The sequence below is a fragment of the Amblyomma americanum genome, chromosome 8 (genome assembly GCF_052857255.1).
Source record: "Amblyomma americanum isolate KBUSLIRL-KWMA chromosome 8, ASM5285725v1, whole genome shotgun sequence".
Taxonomy (NCBI): Eukaryota; Metazoa; Arthropoda; class Arachnida; order Ixodida; family Ixodidae; genus Amblyomma; species Amblyomma americanum.
Window position 1 is genome coordinate 66,526,831 of NC_135504.1, and position 25,477 is coordinate 66,552,307.

General features: G+C 44.9%; 2 protein-coding genes across 2 annotated transcripts in view; both read right to left on the bottom strand.

Moving 5' to 3' along the window:
• LOC144101841 (ixochymostatin-like) overlaps positions 1–3,208 on the bottom strand; it is a 6,712-nt gene extending 3,504 nt beyond the window's left edge. Inside the window, exons 1-2 of the mRNA XM_077635061.1 lie at positions 3,085–3,208; positions 1–117 (exon numbers count right to left, since the gene is read on the bottom strand). The exon at positions 1–117 is cut by the window's left edge and continues 102 nt beyond it. Of these exons, the coding sequence (XP_077491187.1) occupies positions 1–117; positions 3,085–3,142 (175 nt within the window). The 5' untranslated portion in view covers positions 3,143–3,208. The remainder of the gene's footprint in view (positions 118–3,084) is intronic.
• A 9,035-nt stretch (positions 3,209–12,243) lies between these two features.
• On the bottom strand, positions 12,244–13,452 carry LOC144101842 (ixochymostatin-like). The gene is made up of 2 exons (XM_077635063.1): positions 13,253–13,452; positions 12,244–12,815 (listed from the first exon to the last, which is right to left on the bottom strand). Exons 1-2 carry the CDS (start codon positions 13,329–13,331, stop codon positions 12,559–12,561), a joined length of 336 nt encoding a protein of 111 aa, XP_077491189.1. The 5' UTR covers positions 13,332–13,452; the 3' UTR covers positions 12,244–12,558.
• Between the last annotated feature and the right edge of the window lie 12,025 nt (positions 13,453–25,477).

The window sequence follows — 25,477 nt, forward strand, 5'->3', positions numbered from 1 at the left end:
CCGTGCAGCTGGGACCCACGACGGGGTTCTTGCACGTCTTCTCCGCACAGCTGCCGCTCACGCACTCTTCCCACTTCTCGTTCTTGCCGCACTGTCGGGCAGCCGACTCGCCGTAACCTGTACAGGTGCGCTGTGTTACCACGTTGGTTTGTGCACGCGCTTTGCGATGTCAGTGAACGTTAAAGATCCCCAGATGGTCGAAATTATTCCGGAGCCCTCCACTACCGCTCCTCTTTTCTTCCTTTCTTCTTTCACACTCTCCTTTATCCCTTCCCTTACTGTGCGGTTCAGGTGTCCAACGATATATGAGACAGATACTGCGCCATTTCCTTTCCCCCAAAACCAATTATTATTATTATTATTATTATTATTATTATTATTATTATTATTATTATTATTATTATTATTATTATTATTATTATTATTATTATATTGTGGACGCGCGAATGAGTGTGCAGGATGTGACGTAACTTAATTAGCTCGCGCAGGAGGAGGAGGAAAAATGGTGGTGGATTTGAGTAGTTAGGCCAAATTCGAATTAGGTGCGCTGGCAGTTTGGTTTTTCCTTCGGTTCTGGTGTCTCTTACCAGAAAAGGCTAATCGGGCGAGGCTGTCAATCTACTAAAGAAAAAAAATTTGCGGTGGTTTAGCTCTCGTTAAACCTGAAGTGACGCGATAGCTACAGCTGGCCGAGTGGAACTTTGTGACGTTACCAGCCACGTGACGAACCACGTGATCAGCCACGGCGCCGCGCCGCCGGCAGCTGCTGCACACCGCCGGCAGCTGCCCCGCAGGACGTGTCCAACCACGTCTGGCAGCGTCGCCACGCTGAAGGCTCGAAATGATACGGCAATTGTAGCTGTCGCTACAAAATAAGAACTTTAAAAATAATTGCCGGTTATTGTTGGTGGTATTGTTCAAGATGTTGATATATTAAAAGCTTTTTCAAGCCGCCATGGAGGCTCAGTGGTTATGGCGCTCGGCTGCTGACCCGAAAGATGTGAGTTTGACATCGGCCGCGGCGGTGGCATTTCGACGGAGGCGACATGCTAGAGGCCCGTGTACTGTGCCATGTCAGTGCACGTTGATGAACCCCAGGTAGTCGAAATTACCGGAGCCCTCCACTACGGCGTTCCACATAGACTGGAGTCGCGTTGGGACGTCAAATGCCGCAAGCAAAGCAGTCGGTTCGTCGACGGCAATAGCTAAAGCAACCGAGAGCTCTCCATCGTTGGTCTTGGATGCTTAGCTCGTTTTCAAATGTGCACTGAGGGGAAATCGAAGAACTGGCTGACTACTGCACCGCTCCTGCTCTTGGAAGGGACCCCGATTAGCTCCATTCCGCTAGGGGAGATGGGGTGCAGTCTTTACAAACACACTTTGACCGCGGCTTTTTCGCTGAAAGAGGACCGTACTGCTGACGTTGTAAATAAAAAAAGGAGTGAAAAATGTATTCAGGGTTGTTCAGTTTATGTGAAGCATATGTTGACTTAATGGCGGAAAGGGTGGGTATGTCATGTACGACAGTTTACATTTTATCTTTTGAATAAAGCCTATATTAGAGGTAGAACTAAAAAAGCGTCTAAAGTCCGCCGGTTAGTGAAATCTTGATTTTTTGTGATTATGTATTGCTAGCCAAAAAATGTACTTCACTTTAGAGACAATGGATTTAAGCGAGAGCCATGGAGAGTTAAAAACGTGATCGCCAGATGCATGCAATGTCACTTCCTCATTGCCACTAATCTGTTATTCAGCATTCACTATCATTTATTACTATAACACACTGGAGCATGGGTATGATAAAAACGGCGAATTTCTAAGCCCGTAAAACTGTGCAAGACAAACCGCGTGCTTGTCAGTCAGGACTCTAACGCTGAGGCGATACGATGAAGCATGAACGACTTTGCGTAGTCGGCGAAATGTTCGTGGCTGCAGGCACTTTCTAAACGACCCGCTTTTGTGGGGGGTAACTTCTATAAAGACGAAGTGGCGTGTCTCCTTTTCACACCACGATGTTGCAATCACTTTTACGGACTACGTTTCTCTAACGCATATATACGTTTCTATTGCAAAAATATATTTCTAGATTTTTTTGAGAAGAAGATCTCATTTTGGTGCAGTTCAGTTATTGAATATCAACTTGCATGGTAGAAAAATTTTCAAGCTCCATGATTCACTAGAGCGAAACATGGACATGTTGCGATATTTTCGGATGGTTTCACAAGGTAACACAAAATGTGTAGGATGGCTAGTTCTAATTCTTCAGAAAGATTGCGCCAAGAAACCTTAAATATTAAAGCTTAACTTCTCAGCCCATGACACGTTGAGCGAAGGGTAGTTTTTGTCAGAGGGCAAAGCGGATTTTTTAATTTGCGGCTCCCCAGTACGCTCTACAATCGCTAGAGTGTTTCCGCGCTGCTGGATCCGATTTAGGTGACCGAAAAATTCTGCACTGCTAGAAACGGGCGTCCGACTCCTTTTGTTTAATGCGCGCAGCTCCGAGGGTGGCCAAGCACTGCACACTTGAAGAGTATGCCACCACCAAATCATCGCAGGCCCTCTTTCCTTGAGCTATGCGATGACAAGTAGCATGGTCACTTGCGTGCTACTGAAAGCTGCGTATTGCGATGACGTAGCTGTGCGAAACGGTGCTGCAGTCAACACAGAAATGTTCCTTGCAGGGCCCTGTTGGGGCAGCTTTGAACACGATAACTATAGACGGTCAATGCAATTGAAGCGGCGGAGTATGCTTGGTTTGGTATATGGGGTTCCACGTCCCAAAAACGACTCAGCCTATGTGGGACGCCGTAGTGTGGGGCTACGTTAATATCTCCCACCGGGGGTCCTTTAACGTGCTCTGACACCGCACAGTACACGGGCCTCTAGAATTTCGCCTCCATCGGAATTCGACCACCGCGGCCGGGATCGAACCCACATTTTTTGGGTCAGCAGCTTAGCACAATAACCACTCGGCGGCTCAAAGGCAGAGTATGCATTAACCTAATAGTTCTCCTGGGCAAAGCAACGGTTGCTGGGCTTAGGGAAACTTATTTGGGGTAACTTTGCTGATGATGAGTTGCTCACCGGTGCTGACGGCGCAGACCACGATGGCAACTCTCGACAGAAAAAAGAAGCTCTTCATCTCCGCAACTGCTTCACTCAGGTTTCGCTCAAGCACAGCAGGGCAGGTGACGTTACTCTTTCTCGAGCCGGAATTTTCAGCTCTCATCTTTTACCAGTACGGAACCCAAATAGTAGAGGGAAGAAAATTGTATTTGTTTTTTTTTCTGTTCCCGCAGACTTAACGCTTTTGACACTGCAGCTCGGAACAAATGCTGGAGACGTCTCTCTGAATACACTCGAAGCACTTCTCCTAACTTTTTTCTTATTTTCTGTTACGTGTGAATTCTTTCACACAGTTTGCCGTGGGATGATATGCAATCGTCGAACGGTGATATATGGACGCCCCCGCTTCGAGTTGCAGGCCAACAATCCCTGTCTTAATTGCACGATTTTCACGAAGTTTGAAGCCGTTTCACAACCAACACAGAAAAGCCAATTAGACTGAAAAGTGGACATATCAAGTGAGAATCGAAAGTGTCGAATGAGGTGAAAGCTTTGGAGTGTCGGAGGTGGTTTGGCCAGGTGGTTTAATTTGTTTTTTTTTTAGGTTGGGGGGGGGGGGCACTGAAGCATGTTTGTGCGAGCTGTTTATGGCCTGAGATGTGAAAGAATTTTTGAACTTAAAATGAAGTGAGTATGTGTTGTAGAACAGGCAGAGAGGCAAAACTGATCTATAATGCTCCGGCATACTTGCAAGAATTTTGAAAGGACGAAAGAAAAAAAAGAAGGTTATGATGGGTGAAGTGAGGGACAGAACAGTGCAGATTTGTAGGTGAAACACACCGGCAGTGCGCCTGGTGAGAGTGACGAGAAGTAACACGCGTCGTTCACGAAACCAGGGATCACTAAATCTGCTTAATAGGTTTTGAAGTCTCAAGTCAGTTGCACTCTATTATTTCTAAGAACTCGAATTTTATGAACCGTTCAAAGGAAATTTTACAAATACTCTGGTATGAATCGTGTTGACATTTTTTTTTGCGTGGTATAATGGTTTTTTATGAATGAATGAAGCATCTCGAAATATCTGCACACGCGGGAAAAACGCCTGCCCGTCGAAAAGGTCCGCTCATTTAGTTTTCTCTTGCTTGAGATATTTTAGCGTGTTGTGAATGCAAAGTTCTTCTGAGGTTCCCTGAGAAGGAATATAAATTTCATCCTTCATAAAATTTTACTGCCGCGAAAGAATTTTAATTTTATTCGCTTTTTTAGAAAGAAGCAAGGCGAATTGAGCCAAACTTTTCCTAAATCACAGTTTCACTAGGCCCGGGATCCAAGTTTTCAGTTGAAAACGGCTGCAGATGTACAAACGATGGTTTCTTACGCCCATAATAAAGTAACAAAATAATTACGAACTTACGTAACAAGCAAACCAGGGCATTTGTAAGGGCAGCCGTCAGTTTGAACTTCTAGATTGCCAACATAAATGTAAGGAAAGAAAGAGGAAGCCACAAAGAAGTAACTCCAAACAACCTCTAGAAATACAACCAAGAATGTGTATTAACATAACGTCGCTGTTTATTTTTTTAATTTCTTAACACGCGAAACCCAAAGAGCACTTTTATTTATATCGATCAGTATGTGTACGGCGCTGGAGGCCAGTAGTAAAAACTGTCACCGAAACAGCTTTGATTTTTCGAAGACGTCAAGCGTTCCTCACGCTTGTCAACAACTGTGCAAGTGATAAAGGTGTACAACGCCAGTGAATGACCACACCGGCCTCTTGAGGAGAACATATCTTACCTACAAGATCAGCTTAAACAGATGCGTAAAAAGACATGAGCTGAAGAAATATAACCTGTATTCGAAATTTCACTTTCAGCTTCCAGTAGCTAAAAAAAAAACTACAAGCAGCCCATCAAAGCTATTTCACTGTTTATTTAGCAGGCAAGGGTGTGGAAATGATTAGCATTCATTAGCATAACAATCTAAAAAAGGAAGATTCCCCATGCTTTCCTTGCTGTCTGTGACTAGGTTTCGTCATTTTATTCCCCCAGCTTATTATTACTGCTATATTATTACTTATTGCTATTAAGTTACTTATAATTACTTATTATTATTATTATTATTATTATTATTATTATTATTATTATTATTATTTTATTATTATTGTTGTTGTTGCTTTATTTACATACATAGGGATGGCAGGCAGAAAGATCGATATCGCCAATGGTATTCACCACCTGTTTACAAGAGCTATTCAGAGGCTTGGATTGCGAACAATTAGGCACAAAAGTTAATGAAGAATACCTAAGCAATCGCCGATTCGCTGACAAGATTGACTTGCTAACTCACTGAGCGGATGAATTGAAAAGCATGACCAATGAGTTAAAAATGGAGAAGAGTGCAGTGGGTCTAGAAATTAATTTGCAGAAAACGAAATCAATGTTGAAGTCTCGCAAGGGAAAAGTAGTTTACAATTGGTAGCGAGGTGCTGTAAGTGCTAAAGGTCTACTTAGGGCGGTCAGTTGTATACTTTCCCGCAGGTTACGGGGATTTTATTAACCACCCTCCTCACACATCTGACGAAAGGGATGGCATGACGCTTCCCGCAGTCCGATGCACTCTTCCAATCAAACGTGATCCGAGGGTACAGTGGGGCAAAATTACAAGGGGCGAAAGGAAAATCCGGCATGCCGTAGTGGTTCCCCACACTCTTCGATTGTGCAAGAACCTTTGAATATAAGTAGGTGTTGTACGTTTCGGTTTAGGCCGAAGAAAAACCAGATAAACATGCGCCGAAATCAGTTTTCTAATTACGGATGTAAACTAAAAGGGTCAGTATCCTTTAATATGCATGCCAAAACTAGCTGACCATACATAGGAGTGGCACTTAAACAAAGGAGAAAATAAGTTAATTAGCGGATTGTTTGTTTTGAGGCATTACTCCGCTACTTTATACGCCTCTGGAAGCCAGGAGGCTCCAGCAGTAAATTATGCGGGCTGTTCTGCAGGGGGTCATAAAACAGTCAACAGCCCAACGCCGTTAGATGAGCACTTTATTTAACTATTTCGTTAGGGGTCGTCGAGAAGCCCACCTGCCTCCTCTCTCGCACCTAGCGTCATTCGAGTGGGTTTGTTTAGAAACAAGCGCTCTAAACTGCAGGAACCGTGGTTAGTCGACTGCGAAAATTCAAATCCTTTGAATGTCGCTTCCTTCCCGCAAGGCACAGCCGACACGCGGACCCCTCTGCTTTGGACGGGGACGTGGAATGCGGCAGTTAAGCAGCACGCCAAGTGATGAGTCTCAGTTGTTCCAGAAACGGACAGCACAGATGCCAGCATGGACAGAGCAGTGCGTGAATTCCCGCCTGCATGTTGTCCCCCGTTCGGTGGTCGCTGTGCTTTTGAGTGTGTGGTTTTGCGCTGGAACTGCGCGTAAAAGGCTTGGTGGATTTCACTTGGTGTTCACGAGCACAAACCTCATAGGCATCGGCGTGCTACTGGTCAAGGGGCTTTTTGGCGCCAAAATACGAAACTTGACTCCTTTCCCTTACGGCGCGGTTCAGGTGTCCAACGATATATGAGACAGATACTGCGCCATTTCCTTTCCCCAAAACCCAATTATTAATATTGACTAGGCACATGGTTTGTGGAGTGATGGAGAAATGATCAGACAGGGTCAGGTTGGCAGGGTTTCTTGAGGCTCCAGATCTGGCCTAACGTTCCTGATCGCTCTGTGATAGCGAACGTCTTGGTTGGTTTGTAAATTAGTTGTCAATAAAGTGCGCTTTAAGACGTGCTTGTTAACTGTCTTCGCCCACTTAGGACAGTTGCTTATTTAAATAGGCTCCTCCATACAGTAAGGACAAGGAAGAGAAGCCGTGGTTGCTATATTGCCTGGACACAGGGTTCATATCATCGTTCACTTCTTGATTTCATCAAATCAGCGCACCTTTTTTCATTTTTTAAGCATCTTACTCATCTCTCACTTGATTGTTTTTATGTCCTTGGACAATAAACATCGCTTCAAGAAAAAAAAAGAAGTCGTGTACAAGCACTACGAAAAAGTTTATTGTTCTGGCTATCTCGACGGTTGAGCGGAACTTCTGTCGCTGTGGCCAATATGCCAACGACGTGAGGCCGCCCGACCTCTCGATCCACCCAGTGCAGAAACCCAGCATTAGCAAGACAACTCCTAGCGCATAGAAGTAAACTTTCACCTATGTCTTTGCCTTAGGGTTCCTTCTGTTGTTTTTTTAATGACGACGGCATTTCTTTCTGCAAGCACTGCTCTGAGTAGAGCCATTTTTGCCACTGGTAAATTGAATGAGATGCTTTACGTCTAAAGAAATTGTGGTGACATTTACCGCACAGGATTATACCACAGTATATCGCCCGAAAAGACCGACAATTCATCCGTAGAATATAATATTCGAAAAAAGCCGAAATCTGCCTTTTAAAAGATACGCAGAAAAAATTCAGTCAATTTTCAAAGAATAAAACCAAAATGTCCAATACCAAAATATAGGGTATCACTGCTGCCTCAATCTTGGGAACAACAAATTCTTGGCATGTTCTGGCCTTGAATTTCCGTAGAAGCTTCTCTGCTACTGTGACAGCGACCATGATGGGAAAACCATACTTCATCAGCAGGTTATGCTTAATATTGGGGCTCTCCGGAATGAGGGATTCACAAGATTCGGCCGAGGCTCAGTGCACAAAGTACGTACCAATGGCCCGTTTCAGCATCTTTGAATCAGCTGACCCACAAAGTTATACCTCTTTTCGGGGTCATGGTAAGTACATCTAGCAAAAGTGATTTAGTGCTAGAGTCAGGTTGATATCTAAAAACTGAAGCTTAATATGGCCTGGTAACTTGTGGGTAAAGGCTAGACCGCTTGCTTATTTTTTAAGAACCGACAGAACCTATTTCACGCGTACCCTGTGTGTCACTTCAGGTGATCTTTAAGAATAAATCCGCAACGTGCTCGCTTAAATTATTTGTTACCCGCCGCGGTGGCTCAGTGGTTATGGTGCTCGGCTGCTGACCCGAAAGACGCTGGTTCGATCCCGGCCGCGGCTGTCGAATTTCGATTGAGGCGAAATTCTAGAGGCGCGTGTACTGAGCGATGCCAGTGCACGTTAAAGAACCCCAGGTGGTCGAAATTTACGGAACCCTTCACTATGGCGTCTCTCATAGCATCAGTCGCTTTGGGACGTTAAACCTCTACAAATCAAACCAAATTATCTGTTTATTAAGACAAAAAACAATGTTCTACATTGAAATCCGCTTTTTGCTCTTGCTAGCCTATGACCTCCTAGTTTTGAATGTTTGTTGGCCTTGTCTTTCTGGAAACACTGGCGTCACATAGTAACTTCTCTGGCTTATATTTTGCTTCATCGGTGTTGTAGTGGTACGTGTTTTAACGCTTCGAAGCGAGACGTTGGGGCACTGGGGGGATGACGTAGCGAACTCCGGATTAGTTTAGACCACCTTTGGCTCTTTAGCTTGCTCAGACATCGAATACCAACCACAACGACGTTGTTGCATTTCGCCTTCAATGGCAGAGATTCAATTACGCGACCTTGGGATGAGCAACCCAATCTCAAAGGCACTGAGTCACCTCTGCCGGTCGTTCTTCATCTATGTTGCGCGACATAAATCTGAGTAATTATCACTCAAGCAAAAGGGATATAATGGTTTTCCGTGCCCGGTTGCTTTTGCAGAATCTTTCGCGACTGGCCGCAATATCGTCAAATCAATGTCGATAACACAGAAGCCAAACATTCCGGAGGAGGAGGAGGTCAGTAAGCAGCAGCGATGAAAAGGCAGGAAGAAAAATGCCCACAATGTACAGAGTGGACGGGTGGTGTATTTTATTCTATGAAATGCAGCAAAAGTATATTCCGACTTTCCTCCGTGTGTGATCTGCTGGTCTGCAGTATCCGTAGTGATGTCATTTTTATCCATCCGTCCGACCGTCGGTCTTTCCGTTCGTCATATCTTTTACATTTGTGCACTTCTGTAAAGGTAAGTGAACCTGTACTCAGCGCCTTTGGTAATTCTGTGCATGGGGGCGTGTTTTCGTACACGGAACGCCGTTAAATGAACAAGTTTCTTGTACAGCTAGAGCAGTAATGCATGAGCTTCAAGTCACGCCGACCTCACAAATGCAGGTATAAGCTTAACTGGATACCAGAGGAGCACCCATGTGGTTACATAGTTACATGGGTCAGAAGAAGAGCTCCGTTAAGGAAACCACTACGAGAAGTTAACTTTTGAATAAAGGATTATGATAACGATTTGATATCAGTGGCACGAGCACGCTCTGGCTGAAGAACGCAATAGCTAACCGGTTAGGTGCTCACGAGATAGTGCGCATAAAGCATTTCGCCCGGGGGAGCCATGATGATGATTATTTTTATCTTAGATTAATATTTATTTAAATGAAGAACATTTGATCAAAAAGATAAATATTTTATATAATCAAGAGGTTTTCGCCCCCAGAATATGGAGAAACCTAAAGTCCAGAGCTCCTGTGGCCTTCGCTTCTTGCTCCGCCCGGTGAACCACCTGTCTTAAGTCCGACAGAAGCCGAGCATCAGGCCGTGCGAAAGCTTGCACCCAATGGAAAGGCGGTAGGTACCAGAGCCACTAGGACTTTCGAACATCATTAAAACTTCCTGTTGGGCGAGTTGGTTGTTCATCTTGATCTAGAAATGTTCTTTTGCGCAAATAAAACGACACACGAGAAAGGCGACACACACACACACAAGCGCAAACTGTCAACTGACTTTATTGGCGGAAGGCCACACCTTATAAAGGCCGAAGGGTGGGGTGATATTCCATGAAAAAAGAGAAAGAAAGAATGAGATAACAAAACAAGGTGCGAAAAAGCCACTAAAGCAGAACGCATGCGCGGGCAGACATGCGTAAGAATGAAAGGAAACATTTGTGAAAAATTAACAGTTAGCCGCTTTAAAAGAGGCGATCTCAGCCGCGAACAGAGATAAAGAGGGTTCGCTGATGCACTCGCCACCAAGTTTCTTTATATGATAGGCTTCTAGGCTAATCCGTGCCGTCTTATCTCTACTCTTGCCAAGAACCTTCGTCTCTTCAAACCGGGCCACACATTCTTCACAGTTACTAACGTGCGCAACCAAATGCACATATTTGTCTTCTCGTTTTTCTAAATTTAGGGCGTGTTCCCCCAGACGGTCATTCAGACAACGTCCAGTTTGGCCGACATAAAACTTTCCACAAGACATAGGGATGGAGTAAACCACTCCAGTGGAACACCGAACGAACGGTTTCTGGTGCTTCTTCAGACACCCACGTTTTTTTGCGTCACAAATGCGTGGGCAGAGCTTTCCCAATTTGTTGGGAGCCGAGAACACGACAGGTACACCGTGTCTGCTTGCAACTTTTTTGAGGTTGTGCGAAATTTTGTGGATATACGGCACGACCTCAGGCCTAGGGGCCTTTTGTTGAGTTTCAGCAATTTTTGGCCCTGCTCCACGTTTGGACTTCTGAAGAATGGCCTCGGAAACGGCAGTCAGAACCGACCAGGGGAACCCTGCAGCCAAAAGCCGGCTTATCTGATGATTAAAACTGTCAAACATTTGATGTGGACACGATTTTTGGAGAGAAGATTCCATACAAAGCGAAGCTATTCCTCGTTTTATAGTCTTGGAGTGCGCCGAGTCATACGGCAACAACACCTTTTTTGCGCGTGGATAATAGCCCCAGCAGACGTGTCCTTCAGAGAACGTTAATCTGAGGTCTAAAAACTGTAAAACCGAAACGTCGGGCAGTTCATGGGTAAAAGTCAAACCAAGACCATGTCCGTTAAAAGTATCTAAAACTTCACCTACTGTAGAGGGGTAGGTGAAGGTCTTCTGCTTTTTTAAAAGTACTAAAAAATCGTCTACATACCTAAAAACCTTTAAAACTGTCCCGCTCTCCTTAAAAGTCTGCTCCAGCCGCTTATCTACCTTAGCTAAAAAAATATCGCACAAAATAGGAGCTACGCAAGAGCCTATACAGATGCCATTTCGCTGCAAGAAAGGCTGGTCGTTAAAAACAATAAAAGTAGCATTCAAGTAAAACTGCAAAAGAGCTAAAAAATTATCTACAGACAAGCCTGTTGAGTTCTGGAACGACACGTCGCCGTTTTCTTCAATGCATTCCTTAACAGACAGTAGAATTTGATCTTTAGGCACGGAATAAAAAAGGTCTTGTATGTCTATGGAAAAACCAAAGCCAATTTCTTCATTAGACTTAACAAACTGTGCTACATCGACTGACTTTTTGGTAAGAAAGGGATCGTCCAAGACAAGGCATTTTAGCTTCTTTAGCAAGAACTGGCTGACGTTTACCTGCCACGATCCCTGTTCACTAACAATTGTCCTGAACGGAATCTCCGGTTTGTGGGTCTTAGCTGTGAAAAAAGGGTTTAGGCTGTTTCCCCTGCTATTTGCGCTTGTGTGTGTGTGTGTGTCGCCTTTCTCGTGTGTCGTTTTATTTGCGCAAAAGAACATTTCTAGATCAAGACTTTCGAACACCACCGGTCTTGTATTAGAGGTGGATGTTTGAACCACTAGGGCACCGCTGCGGTTACTACATAAAAAAGTATACGACTGCAGGAGAAAAAGAAACACCCTACTACACTAAGCGATATATTGTAATATTGGCAAAGCACATACTAGCCTGCAAGCTTTTCTGTTCTTGAAAGACTCCCAGAAAGTATTCAGTTTGTACGGCAAATAATAAAGTTCAGTCTTCAGCATACTGCGGGAAACCTGAATGGATAATCACGGTACGCCTCTCAGGAGACTCGAGCAATCGCGCAGCTCCTGCTTCTTCTTTTGGCTTTCATCTAAGCGTCCTGCACCCTGTTTGGATGCTGGTAATTCAAAGTAACGCAACATTGACGCACGACCTTTCGTCTCCCTGCTGCTATCAAACAATAGCTCTTCATTGGCAGTGTGCAATGACCGAAAAAAAATAATAGGTGCATTAGACAAACGAGCAAAAATTCTCCGACGAGCCGTTGGAGGAAGTCCCTAACTGACATCATGGACGAACCACTTGAGAGCTTCATGTAGGATGCTGAAAGTGCAATGGCGGATTTCTTTTTGTAATAAAGGCATGCCTGAGCTCCTTTGTGTCAAAGTGCAGAGAATAATGTTCAATTTTTAATTTTTGGCAAACATCTATACAAGAAGAAAAACTTTTCTTAACACTAGTGCGCTTATCTTACTGAGTGGGGCCCTTAGCCCAGGGCTCCAGGTGTCACGGCGATCTTTCTGGCCCGCTAGAGCAGCTGTCGCTGGTCTTGAGGGTTCGTGCTGGTAAGTGCGGTCTCAAGAAGGGCTCTCAGTCCATGACCCCGTTAGCCACCGCTATCTTCTCGGCAAGCTTGGTGAGCCGGCACTGATCTGTCGGCTCTGTGCTTAACAGGGCATCACGTCATGAGGAAAGGGTGATGAAGGTTATAGGTGGGACGCCGCCAGTGGTCCGGGTGGGCACTGGTCCAGCGTGACACAGTTATATTCACCGTCCCTGTAGAATCCTTCCGAGCAAAGACAGCTATAGTTGCAGTCAGTGGTGCAGGCGGGGCCTATGGTGCGCTGCCAGCACGTGACGTCGGTACAGTTGACGCTGGCGCACTCCTTCCATTCCTCGTTGGTGCCGCACAGGTGGGGAATGTCCGAAAACTTGAACAGCGCCTGGGCCTCAGTGCGGACAACTGGGAGGGAATCGCATAGCATGAAGGACATTACGAAGGCCTAGATTGACGCCAAAACCGGTATCGCATTCTAGAAAGACTACGAAGATTACATCTGACACTGAATGAAGGGTGATGCCCTTGCACTGTACCGGAGGAGGCGTGGCACAGAATTACCAGAAGCCCGCCGACCTCTTTGAAGTTCTGAACAGAGTAGGTATCGCATCAAGCCATAGATGGGGTACGTAATATTACGATACTGCAGTTGAGTGCGCTGATACGTAAGAAAAGAGTATAACGTCGAACCTTGCCCGTTAAGCGGCCACTGACCACTTAAGCCCGAACAAAAAACGGTTCGCCAGTCCAGGCCTATGGCCTCACTATCTTCACGGCTTAACCTACCGAAACCTGCGCACGCTTTACGAGCGCTGAGCTTTTACGCCGTCGCAGTTTCTCACCCATTTCGACGGCGCAGACCATGATCACAGCCGTCACCAGGACCAAAGAACTCTTCATCTTCAAAGCTTCAAAGCGCATCAACGCTGGAGCCAAAGTGGCGTTACTTATACGGCGGTCGCCCCTTTCCGTGTCGAGCCTCGTTCAGGGTGCAGTCATCTCTTGTGGAAATCGAAAACAAGCTGCCTTTCTCTGCGCAGGGTTTCCAGCCTTAGGCCGCGGCAACTCTGAGCGGATGTTGGCCGTATCTCCCCGATAGCACTGGCTCGACGCCCCTCTTGTTTATTCTGACATGAACTCATGTGTCCCTGCCCGCGGTTTGGATCTTGTTAATTCGCCGTAAAGAAACAGCGATATACGTCTGCTGTTTCCGCATCCTGGCTGGTGTCAAGTGTATGCCTGAGTTCGCCGCACTTTGCGAAGAACGAATGGAATGTCGGCAGTGAAGAAACACAGAGCGTAGTTACGCACGCAAGCGGGGCAGTTAGTGACCGATGACGTTGACAAACTACAAGAGAACAGTAGGCAGAATGTTCACAGAGCGTATTTGGTGGTTTTTTTTATTCGTTAAAGACACGTGCCTGCCTCTTCGTCTTACAAAACAAAACAACGTTCTAACTTGAGTTCCGGAGACTTGTCAACTTTCCACAGCGTAACTTTCGAATGGATGTCGGCTGTGTCCTGAAAACACTGGTGTGACATCCTTACTCATCGTGCTTTTATTTTACCTTTCATCTATGTGGTCTTGCATACTGTTTAAATGTTGCTAGCTCACAGTCATGGCAGCGGCATATAAGGTTTTTTCGCTTCTGGTAAGTTCGCACAATCTTTCTTCGTTCGCCTCGTCTTGAGACGAGAACAAACGAAAAGTTGACACAAAGCTAATAATGAAGTCAATTACGCCGATGAGCCGGCGGGAGAAGTCAGAAACCGACAACGACATGAGTAACGACATCAATGAACGCTTGCTTAAGCATTGCCGGACCGCTGATTCATTAAGTGGGGGAGTTCATTTAGCTGACCACATTCGCCGTTGCTCGCGCGAGCCAGCGTGCAGGGCGTTTTTGAAAGAAACACGAGTGTTGCGCAAGTTTAGCACTCAAAAGAACCGGGACATTTTTGAAGCTTTCCGTGTCTCTTCTCATAAAGAGAACTGCGTCAGCCGCCCTTCTGTTGCGCTGCGGATAAAAGAAATAGATTATCTCAAGGCAAATGTGTTTGGTGGGTAAGCCAGGTAGGCGATGCGGAGGCGCACCGATCTCTTGAATGTGAGTGGCAAGATACCCTTATGCCTATCTTTTTGTTTTTGGTTTTTATATTGGTTTACGCCGCCTTGAATAATCGTTATCTGGTCGAAGAAATACTTTTCAGCCCCAGGTGTCACTAGTACTCATTTGCACATAAAAAGCCTGTTTTATGGAATAAACCTCAGTTGAAGTCCGGCGTCCGTGGGGCCTATACTCTCTTTGTCAGTGTGTTTCTGTGTGCTGGAATGATGGCTCATAAACGATGAAAAGTGAGGAAGATTGGTGTGGGCAGGGTTGAAAGTGCGGCGGGGTTTTTTAGTGCGACAACGTTAGATCGAACCTTCGTAGCAAAAGCCTTGCGCGTTGCCAGAATAATTCAGGATTTTGTCAAGACGGTTGTGTCGCAGAATCTGAGCTGTGGAATGAAAATGACTAAAACTCAAACTAAATTGTGATTGCGAAGTTTTATTATGTCTGACAAGTGATTATTGCAAAAAATGTAAATTATTTAATTACATTAAATTATGTACAATATTTACAGTGAAAAGACAATTCCGGTAATCGGCTGAGAACCGAACCTGTGATCCTCGCGTTGCAAGTCGGACACGCCACCCCTATGCCATTGAAGCTTTTCTTTCAGAAATAGTGTTTGTAACACTTGAACTATGTTCTATTTGCACGAACAATTTATAAAGCTTGCGGGAAGCGCCACGAAATAAAATATAGAAAAACATAGCAACAGAGCACTAGACAAGAGGAAAAGGAGATGAGCTTATCACCAAGAGGGAGTGCCACTCCGGTTTAAAGTCGATTCTCTGATATGAACAAATATTTCGCAGAAATAACATTTGTCGAAACAACAGAATCACAGTGACGGTCTGTCATTCTACCGTAGGTTTCCAAAAGCTGTGTAGTTCCAAGAGAAAAAAAAAATCACAAGAGGTACATAATCATACTGCGCTGCGTTGGGGTATCGTATGGTACGAGAAGTCAAACAAATACAGTTTTTGAAGCTCCGTTGCAAGACATCCCAGAACAGAACCGCTTCATTAAAATAGATCAAGCAACGTTAAATTGTTTTAGGATCATCACAGATGCGGCAGTTGACAGATGGCACAAAAATGTCCTTTTTATGAAGCCAAGTCTTCACGGGCAATGTTTACGAAAGTAACTTGCTGAAGGAAGCCTTAGGGCACGGTGAAAGTAACATATTCCGCAACCACGTAAATACATCATGTCCTCGCAGTCCACAGTAAAATAAGCGCTAAATAGGAGGAGATAAAAGCATAGAAATCAAGTCTTTGTACTTAAGTTTTCGCGACATTTAAAATAAGAACTCTGTTGAAAAACGCACTTCCAGAATACGCACAGCAAAATTTACCTCATGCATAAAACCCCGTAAACAAGGGACTGCCAGTGAAGTTTGAGGATACAATCCGAGTGGGCAAAGCATTAACCAAATTCGCCAACAAAAATGCTCGAAATATCGGGTAGGAAGTGTTGCGAAAAAACATCAAGCGCGTAACAATCTGCCGCGCGTAAAGATGAACTAAACCTAGCCCACCCACGCTAACAGGCCGGAAAAGATAATCACTTCGCATGGGTTCCATGGAAGAACCCCAAACAAGGCACCTTCGATTGGCTTGTGTCTAGGGTGCCTTGAGTGCCTTTTTGTGTCTAGTATGCCTAGTGATGTGTGCTAATGAGTGCGTAATCAGATGACATAATTAAAAACAGAAAAAAAACCATCAACACTGTCGCGTCATACCCTTAAGGCGAAGCGTAAGTGTCCCTCTAATTTTTGTTTTAATAAATGCAGTGAGCGGTCACTTTTATACTTTTCCATCGTGTGGGGTCTCCCGGTGTCCGGTTTCCCGAGTAATTTTTTATCTCTGTCCGCCTGTCCGTCCGACCCCTTGTCCAGGCGCACCTGTCAAAAGTAAGGGAACTCATGCTTTGTATGTATAGGTATATCATGCGTACTGGGGGTGACATCAATAAGTTGTCCATTTTCCGTTGTCCATTTCGTGTCGTTTCTGTTCCCTCTCAGTGCCACTCAGATATACCCGCGGCTGTCAAGATTCAGAGGAAAGCGACCTGGCCGTTGGGTGGTTGGCAACCGGACCTCACCATTGGCTGCATATTGCAGCCAATGGCAACCAGTGATCATATCCGTTCGCCTGCTGTTGACAGAGCGCTGCGATACGCGTCACCATTGGCTGCGCATTGCATCCAATTTCAGCTAACGCTAAGGTTCGGTGACTACCACCCTATGGCCGTTTCCCTTGCCACAGACTCTTGAAAGCCGCGGGTATACTTGAGCAATCACCGACAAAGGACCGAACGGATGGATGCTAAGTGGACACGGAAAATAGACAGCTCATAGAATACGGCCCCTGGTGTCCATTTGTGGATGCCAATCGGTTTTAAGAGAAAAAGTCCCTTATACAAGTAATGCTGTAATGCAGGACCTTCCATTGAAATTCACCTCACCAATGCAGGTTAAGCTCGCTGGGATAGCAAAGGAACACCTATATAAAAGGTACTTGGGCTTGTTGGGAGCTCCGTTAAGATAACCGCTACAAGAAGTTATCTGCTGCAATAAAGATCACGATGATTATTTCATAGCAATAGCGTCAAGGCGCCTTGACTGAAAACTTCCATAACTAGTGCGGTATGTCTCCACTAAGTGGGGTCAAAGGTTTTTTTTTTTCAAACCACTTTCTCGTTGAGAAGCAGAGCACTATGCCATGAAAAAACTTGAACTCAGTGGAAAACCGCGGGTACCTTGCGCCAGTGGGCATCGAACCTCGAATTTTAAGCATTTAAAGTATATGCTGAAACTATTATGCCACCGCTGTGGTCTCTTCATTATGGGAATAGCTTACGGCATGAAGAGCCGGAGTACATTATTTCGTGTAGTAGGGTATTCCTCGTGTCGCGTGGGGTAGCCTGGAAATTTTTCCTTTCTTCATGAAAGGCATTCGCGTAGTCTATATTTCGTACACTAGGGGATAATGTTCCGGCTTCTTTCGCGTAAGCTAGCCGACTTTGGACAGCGGTGACTTCGAATGGATGTCAGCTGGGCCATTTTGAGTATACTGGTGCCACATCGCAGCTCCCAATCCTTTTACTGGCATTGATCTCTGCGCACCAGCGCACAATTAGTATATTGCCAGTTTGCTGTCATGCAGCGGTGATATATGACCTTTTTCCGTTTTTTTCGCTTGCACTAAATGAATTTTCTGAAAGAAAACTAAGAAAAAGTTCATTGATGTCGTTTGTACTGCAGGCTGATGATTCTAGTTTCACATCTTTAATAATAATAATAATAATAATAATAATTGGTTTTTTGGGGAAAGGAAATGGCGCAGTATCTGTCTCATATATTTTTGGACACCTGAACTGCGCCGTAAGGGAAGGGATATAGGAGGGAGTGAAAGAAGAAAGGAAGAATAGGTGCCGTAGTGGAGGGCTCCGGAATAATTTCGACCACCTGGGGATCTTTAACGTGCACTGACATCGCACAGCACCAGGGGCGCCTTAGCTTTTTTCCTCCATAAAAACGCATTTGAGGACTGCAAACTTTTACTCAGCGTAACAAGCCATTTTTGAGAGAAACGGGTCAGTAGAAAACTAAAAAGAATTTTGAGATTTCCGCAAACTTTACACTTTTTTTTTCTTGTAACTGATACTTCTACCGATTATTTGCGCCAATTTTTATTAATGTAGATCTGATTATACCACTCACACATAATATTTTATTATAACTACTTCTAGAGCCTCACCCAACTTGAGGCGGCGAAAAGGCTTCGCCCGATTTGAGAGCACATGGGAACAGGAAAGGTCATGCAATTGGTTAATACAAACGTACCATCGGCTTCCGCCTTGTCAGGTGACAAGAAGTCTGTCTTTCCGCTATATCTGCTTTGAAAGGTCCAAGAAATTTAATGCTGCCGCGTAACATCGCTGCTCAATTGCCGTTCAATTAAACTTGTGTAGAAATGAGTTCTCTAACTCTCTAACTTCTTCAACTTGTCCTAACTGCAGATTGTCCTAAAATGCTGCCTTTCTCCTTGCCTTCCACATAGAATAGGAGGTAATATGCGAATGCCTCGGACAAAAGGCAACGCCATGTTTTTTTCAGTAGAACAAAAGGGCACTTAATCCGAACGTATATACGAAAGGTTTTCAGTTTCAGAGCAGGAGGCCCACTTTCCAAATTACAATTTTCTACCTCCGTGACAGCTTAGTCCTTTGTTCACTGTGCAGCCAGACTTTGTTCAGTTGTGGTTTGAAGGTTAATGCTGCCTTAATAGTCAAAAAACAATGAGCTGTCAAACACTGCGACGGTGCCTCGTGAGTTTTATACACCTGACAAGCTTCCCAACAGTCACAGGACCGCAAACACCTTGCCCACAATGTTCGCGTCGTTAAGGCCTATTCATAGCATCAACTGAATAAGGATCCTTTCGTTTCCAGTTGCTTCACGAGCTCCATGCAAGTTGGCGACCTGAGTCCGAGCACCTTACCTATGTAAACGCGTTGTTCAGTGCAGGCGGCACAGCACTCGTTTTAAAATTAACAGGAAGTGGAAGACTCACCTTGTGGCGCTTTACATATTTTGCTGCCTCTGCATTTTATCGTCCCATTTTTCCAGCCTCTGCGTCAGCAAGCGAAAGCCGGACTCGAGGCGTGAATGCGGAAGGCCCCTGCATACTAGAAAACTGCCTGTCGGTTTTTCAAATTTTTCAAATGCTTTTTTTCTACAAGAGAAGTAAATTCGAAACAAGGACAAGTTTATGCGGTGCATTCAACACGGTATAATCGCTTGGCTCACCGCAATTAGTGCACCTGTTTTAGATTTTAGCTCCTTATGAACTGACAGGAGAATAACTGGGAAATTAAGAATTAAATATATTTTCAACGCGTTGTCGAGCCAGCGGGAGGCACACAAAAATAGACAGCGTACAAAACTCATCGCACAAACTGCCAGTTCAAATGGACTGTTGTCAGAAGCTTCGCGCCTTTTCTGGGCGCACGCAAAAGCGGGTAATCTTGCCTGTATTGTACGACCAAAAGTTACGCTGGGCTGGGCTGAGAAAAGAGAAAAAGAACACAGCCGGTGCTTGTACTTCTCTGTTCAAGTGCACAGAATTTTTGACCAGGACTTACGATAAACAGATGAGCCTAACCTCCGGGCCATTTGGGTCCAGTGTCGGGCAAGCGGGTTCAGTGCTAATCTTGGTAGAGATGCTAACTCTAAAATAGTCAGGGACAAAAGAGTTGAAAACGGAATGCCGATTGTCAGATAGCGGGTAATTAATCGTTATGTGCATACCAATAGACGGAAAGAACAAAGAAAATTGTTCACGGACAACACGAGCGCGCAATTTGCACCTACGGCCGACGATACCGCTACTCGAAGCAATTAATGCTGGAACCATACCACGGGATTATCATCGGCCGTGACATCTTTTATGAAACAGAACGCGACGTCATGGGTCAAAATAACGCGTGCTTTATTAGTGTGCAATCAAAGCCCAGAAATTCTGGCAATTTTTTTTTAAGACTGCAAGATTGCAAGATGCCTTTACGGTAAGATTGAAGGTAATAGTCCGTTCTTTTGGTATATAGCAAAGTCTTTTTTTTTTCAAAGTGTTTCTATCGGTCGCATCGCACAGTTAAGACTGGTATAGAAAACCAATGGGGAACGCTTTTGACGATACCAAGAGCGTTAATAGAATAAAAAATTCAAGACTGCCGTCGGTGATCCCTACCTATATTGATTATCATGGTAAAATCTTACATTAGATGAAAAAATTGCGTTCATAAGTGGTCTCCCGCTCAAAAATGCTGTTTTCCAGAATTTGCTCGGTAGGACTAATCCGATGGCTACCCACCATTAGCAAAATCGTCCGTTGTCTGTTACGCTGTTCGGTGCTCGCCTAGCGCGAGTGATCAGTACCGCGGCATTGCACGCGAACGTCACCTTCTACCTGACCCTAATAATGTAGCTGCGTGACCGCAGCTGGTCTAGCGCGATCGCTACGTCTTGCACTACTGACCGGTAATTGTCGTCTTCAGCGCAGCAGAAAACCTGTGCTTGCGCACTCATTCAAACGTGGTAAACATTCCTTGTATCGTTTTCTTGCCCCGGTGGCATCAGGCACTGCCCTCGACGACCGGAAAACCGGTCCTGTCCGCGAGCCGACGCTGTGCTACACCGCTCGAAACGATGAGGGTGTTTTTTCTCAGTGCGAGGGTTCCACGATGATATTAAAGTGCATCCCTTGCGTCATTCATTGGGAACATTACGATTAAAAAGGGCAAAATGACGAATAGGAGGTGAGATGAGGATAACTTTAGGCTGCTTTGCGTTTCAGAAATATTTGCAACAGCTGTATGTGTACCACTGAAAATCAGGTAAGCCGGCAAGTTCTTCTTCCCGATCAAACCAATCAACGGAAGGCTACTGCTCGGCGCCGAAATCCTCAAAAAAGGAAATGAACTGCAGGTATTTTTTCTTATTCGTATGCTGCAGGTATCGTGGACAAGATAGGCGGATGTGACTGAATGGCGACTAAGGTATTGCTGGTCTCTGTGACACCAATATAACATAAACAAACGTCATGATAAATGTGTTGATGTCACAACTGTACAATAATTCCCGATTAACCCAGCCTTTCAATAGCTGCACATCCCGTATGACTGGCTTCTTGACTAAATGCAGCACTTAAGTTTAGCTCTCGTTTATGCAAATCCGTAGGCACTCTTAGGCAAAATGTCACGAGCGGTTTGCGGAGCAGTGCCTTATGTTGGTAACGACTTGAATGGAAAGGCACTCAATCCGTTGCTACTTTTTCGTCTGTGGGAACATGCTATTTGAATTGAGACGCAAACGAAGCTATGGACAGCTCCACTGCTAAAGAACGCGTCATGCAGTCCTATGAAGTTAGTCCTACAAGTGTTACTTTAGTCGCCGAATTTAGAAAGTGGACGTTCGCCGCGAAAAATTTAAGATGATTGACTCTCTGTCCGTGATTTAGTTTTGACTGTCCATTCAGAAAAGAGGGGCGGTGATATTTTGTGCATGTTAGCTAAAGGCACCTTTACTGCTCCTTCCCCGTTGGTAGTGTTTCAAGCCAGTGATATTTGAAATAAACGTCGTACAAAACAAATCCTATCATTAGATAGTAAGCACATATACGTTCATGCGCTTGGTGCTGCAAAACTTTGCCACAAGTCAACCGATCTCAATATGGCGGAATACCGCTTTCACTAAACACCGTTATAAAACTAATGGCAATAGACGCTTGCAAAGTGTCGTTGTGGCAAGTAACACATCCTTTTTTTTTTTCAGATCTGTGCGAGCAAATAAATTAGCCTTTTGGCCAGGATGTGCTTCTATACTTTTTCTGCAGGATGAAATTTTTACGAGTGCATAGCGTTATATTCTTCGAGCAACAGTAGTGTCTCGAACCAGCGTATGAAACTACCTGATACATGAAGCCAAACTCCTCGAACCTCAACTAGCTGCGCGTTTTGCTGACACTTCAGTGCAAATGCGCAACTAGGAAATGCGATCACGCGAAAAGCCCTCAACTCTTTTTGAGATGAATTCTGATTTTTAAATTATTCAATTAAAATTTTTCGAAACAATGTTATTCGGGCTAGCATATGCCTTTTTTTGCAAATGATGGCGCCAGAGGCCATTGTCACGAATTCATTCGTCTTCAAGGATGTAGTATGGATACACACTGCCCCCCGATAAGTGGACTGGGTTAGTTTACTTTTCATGGAATGTTTGCTCTGAAGTCAGATCAAGCATTAACTCCACTCATACCAATGTCCCCAAAATCTGCACCCTACTTCTTGGGAAGACTGGCTCGCGCTGCCTACAAAACGACTTCATCATAGCTTACGAGCGCTGCTATTATTAAGAAGTACTTTGGCTTGGGCTAGATGGTGCATAGCTTCTAGATGATGTCAGGACGGCGCGAAAAGAACAAGTACAAAAGAGGCACAAGAAGGGGCGCCGGTCCTGCTTTGTTGTTGTACCTGTTTTGTCCTTGTTGTTTTCGCGCCGTCCTGACAGACATCATCTAGAAGCTGCTATTACGACCGAGGTGCTGCGACACGAGTGCATGCTATCTTCGCGAGGATGCGAAAGAGACATAAAAAAACAAAAACTACCCTCTCATTCAACCATTTTTTCTCTCTCTCTGATTATCTCTCTTTCTATCACACATACACACACTTACTGGTGGCCATGAAACCATGACGACTCTGCGTTCATTGCACCAGCTAGTGAGGCCTCCGCCCTTCGTGAAGACACGCCTATAGCGGCATTACAAGTCTTTACGAAACAAAATGGCGCTGCCGCGCTAGACAAATAACGTCAATCGCATGTTGACCCCTCTAATGTTAGGCACGGTCAACGGATATTGACCGCTGATTGGGAAGCACAACTGCAACATTGGTTGGCAGCGCGTTGAACAAGAGCGTATGAGGAAATTTTCAGTGCCGTTTCGTCCCTTTAGTCAGTAGTTAGTGACGAAATAAGGAAGCTACAGAACATCATTAGCCACTGCATGTAATGAATGAGCAGGCATGTCGCTTTTATTAGAAGTTAAGGTTACACGGAGCTCTAAGTGCTCGAAGGCATTACCGGCCACCCAGACAAAATCCAGAACAGCGAAGGAGCACGTTGGCTCACAAAAAACAAGTGGTAGGGTTTAAACGTAGTTAAACCCAGCAGACGTGCGAATGCATCTATTTAGCCTGGATGGCTCATGGCTTTGCTTTGCTGCGTCATCGATATTAGTTCGATAGTAGTATTAGTTGATGAAGGCGACGATGTGCAATGCACAGCGCGAGAGTGTGTTGCGTGTTTTAACACGAGGCGTGATCGACTGCGGCGATAGCATAGTGATCTCATGCAGTGGTCAGCGAAGTTCATCTCTTCGAGCCGCCGCGGGCAGCAAGCACTATAGCCTTAACACTTGTTTTATTTCTGCATGAGCCGTTGTTATGCAATGCTTGGCCAAGGTCACCCTTAAGGTCAACATGCACACAAACTCAGGGAACCGGTTAGACCTTGTAAAGTTGTAATTTTGCACAAGTTGGCTGAATGACACAAAGCATCAATACCCTGAAGCTCAAGTAAGTTAAACCATCAGAAACGCAGCCAAAGTAGACAGCGCGTAGCCCTAGGCTCTGACCTCTTACACAGCACAAGTATGAAAAACGACGCCTAGCACTTTGCCTTTCGCAATAAAGCGATTAGATATTTTTTTCGCGTTCACCATTGTCTTTCTTTCAATGAAATATACTTATCTTCCTCACCGTGCCAAACAAAGCAAATTCGGGTGCAGTGCATCAAGTGGCCGATGCAAAAAATTACAACTCATTGTGTGGGGGATATAAAAACTATGCAGTGGTATGAAACGAACCCCAAACCGCATTTAGGGTGGCAAATTGGCATTTATATCAGTGTAGTCGTCCTCTCGTGACTTTCTGAGGCATGCTGAACCTGCGCACGCAGCACAAAGTGCATAACCTTGCCTGAGAAAATAGCCTCTCCTTTTTAAGAGCAACTTGAGATACCCGCCATCAATCGCACGAGACATGTATGTGGCGAGAGGTAATATTCGGGGACCTTTTCCGTCATCATCAAAAAGTTCGCCGAGAGGAGGATCCACTGTGAGGGGAGGAGAAGACTAAGAGCTTTTTGGGAAAGGTAAACAAAATAAAGAAAACAGAAAAGCAGGTCAAGGCCACTGCCGAGCAAAAGAAGAAAGCGTTCTCAACGTCGGAATTAGCGTGCGACAATACCTAATGCGCTATTCGATCGAGCTCTGTAGGTGTCTCTGGCCCTGTATAGGCTCACTGTTTCGCTCTGCTGGATCATCGGCACGTCTGGCGACGATATTAGCTCGATAGAAATATTAGTTGATTAAGACGACGATTATCAACGGAGAGTGCTCGAGAATATGCATATATTAGTTCCTCGAGGGAAAAAACTTGCTTGGCCCGTCGATGGTCCGTGTGTGGCAGCCAAGCACGCCGTCCATGGCCCGAGCTCGGCAAAGCAACATTGCCCTTGCACGAGCCGATGCGCGCTTGCCGAGGCGGGGCTATGGTAAGTCCTATGACGGCCTAAGGGTTAGTTACCTGTAGTACTACTAGTAAGTACAATACAATGACAACTGTACAAGGTGCGCGAAAAATAATTGGAACGCCTTGTTTGCATTTTGTGTAATTTAGACGTCAGAAAGAACAGTCTGGAGGTGATTGCAACGGAGAAGTTGATTGGCCTTACGCCGACATATTTACGGGTGAAATTTCAATAGTAACAGTGCCACCCTGGCAAAGACTAATGTCTAACAGAAGCAGATGCGCCGCACAGATCGAACTCTAAAAGCGATATGCAAACCATACGGGGTCATGCAACATCAGAATGCTGTGCATACATCCTCAGAATGAAGCATTTGCATGAGTTTGCATATCTCAATTCGAAGACCCTCCTATTGGCGCCTGTGGCTATTACGCGTTAAGCAATATTATTTCATTCATTTGTGATTCTGTGGTGACAAAAACCAGAAGAAAAAATGACCAGACTACGTTGCAGATACTTTCATTGTCCACTGTGCAATCTTTGTCGCGACCATTATAGAAACGTAATGAGACGTAATTTTCTCAGGCACACGTCTGTGTGGCATGTGCGTGCTATGAAGATAATTTCTTATAATACTTTCTTATAGGCGGAAAAGTTCTGCCGGCTGTTATACATACGATAAAGATATAACATGAACATTTAGACTAGCGGCTGAGCCCTAATTACGCACAGTTGCTCAAAATATAACCGATGAGGTTGCTGGCCAAGGGTGGCCCGGTATCGGCCGTTGCTTGCTTGTCTACGTGTCGGCGGTCAACTATTGCCAGGCGTTTGCTAGAGACCGGCTCTTTGCTTTTGCG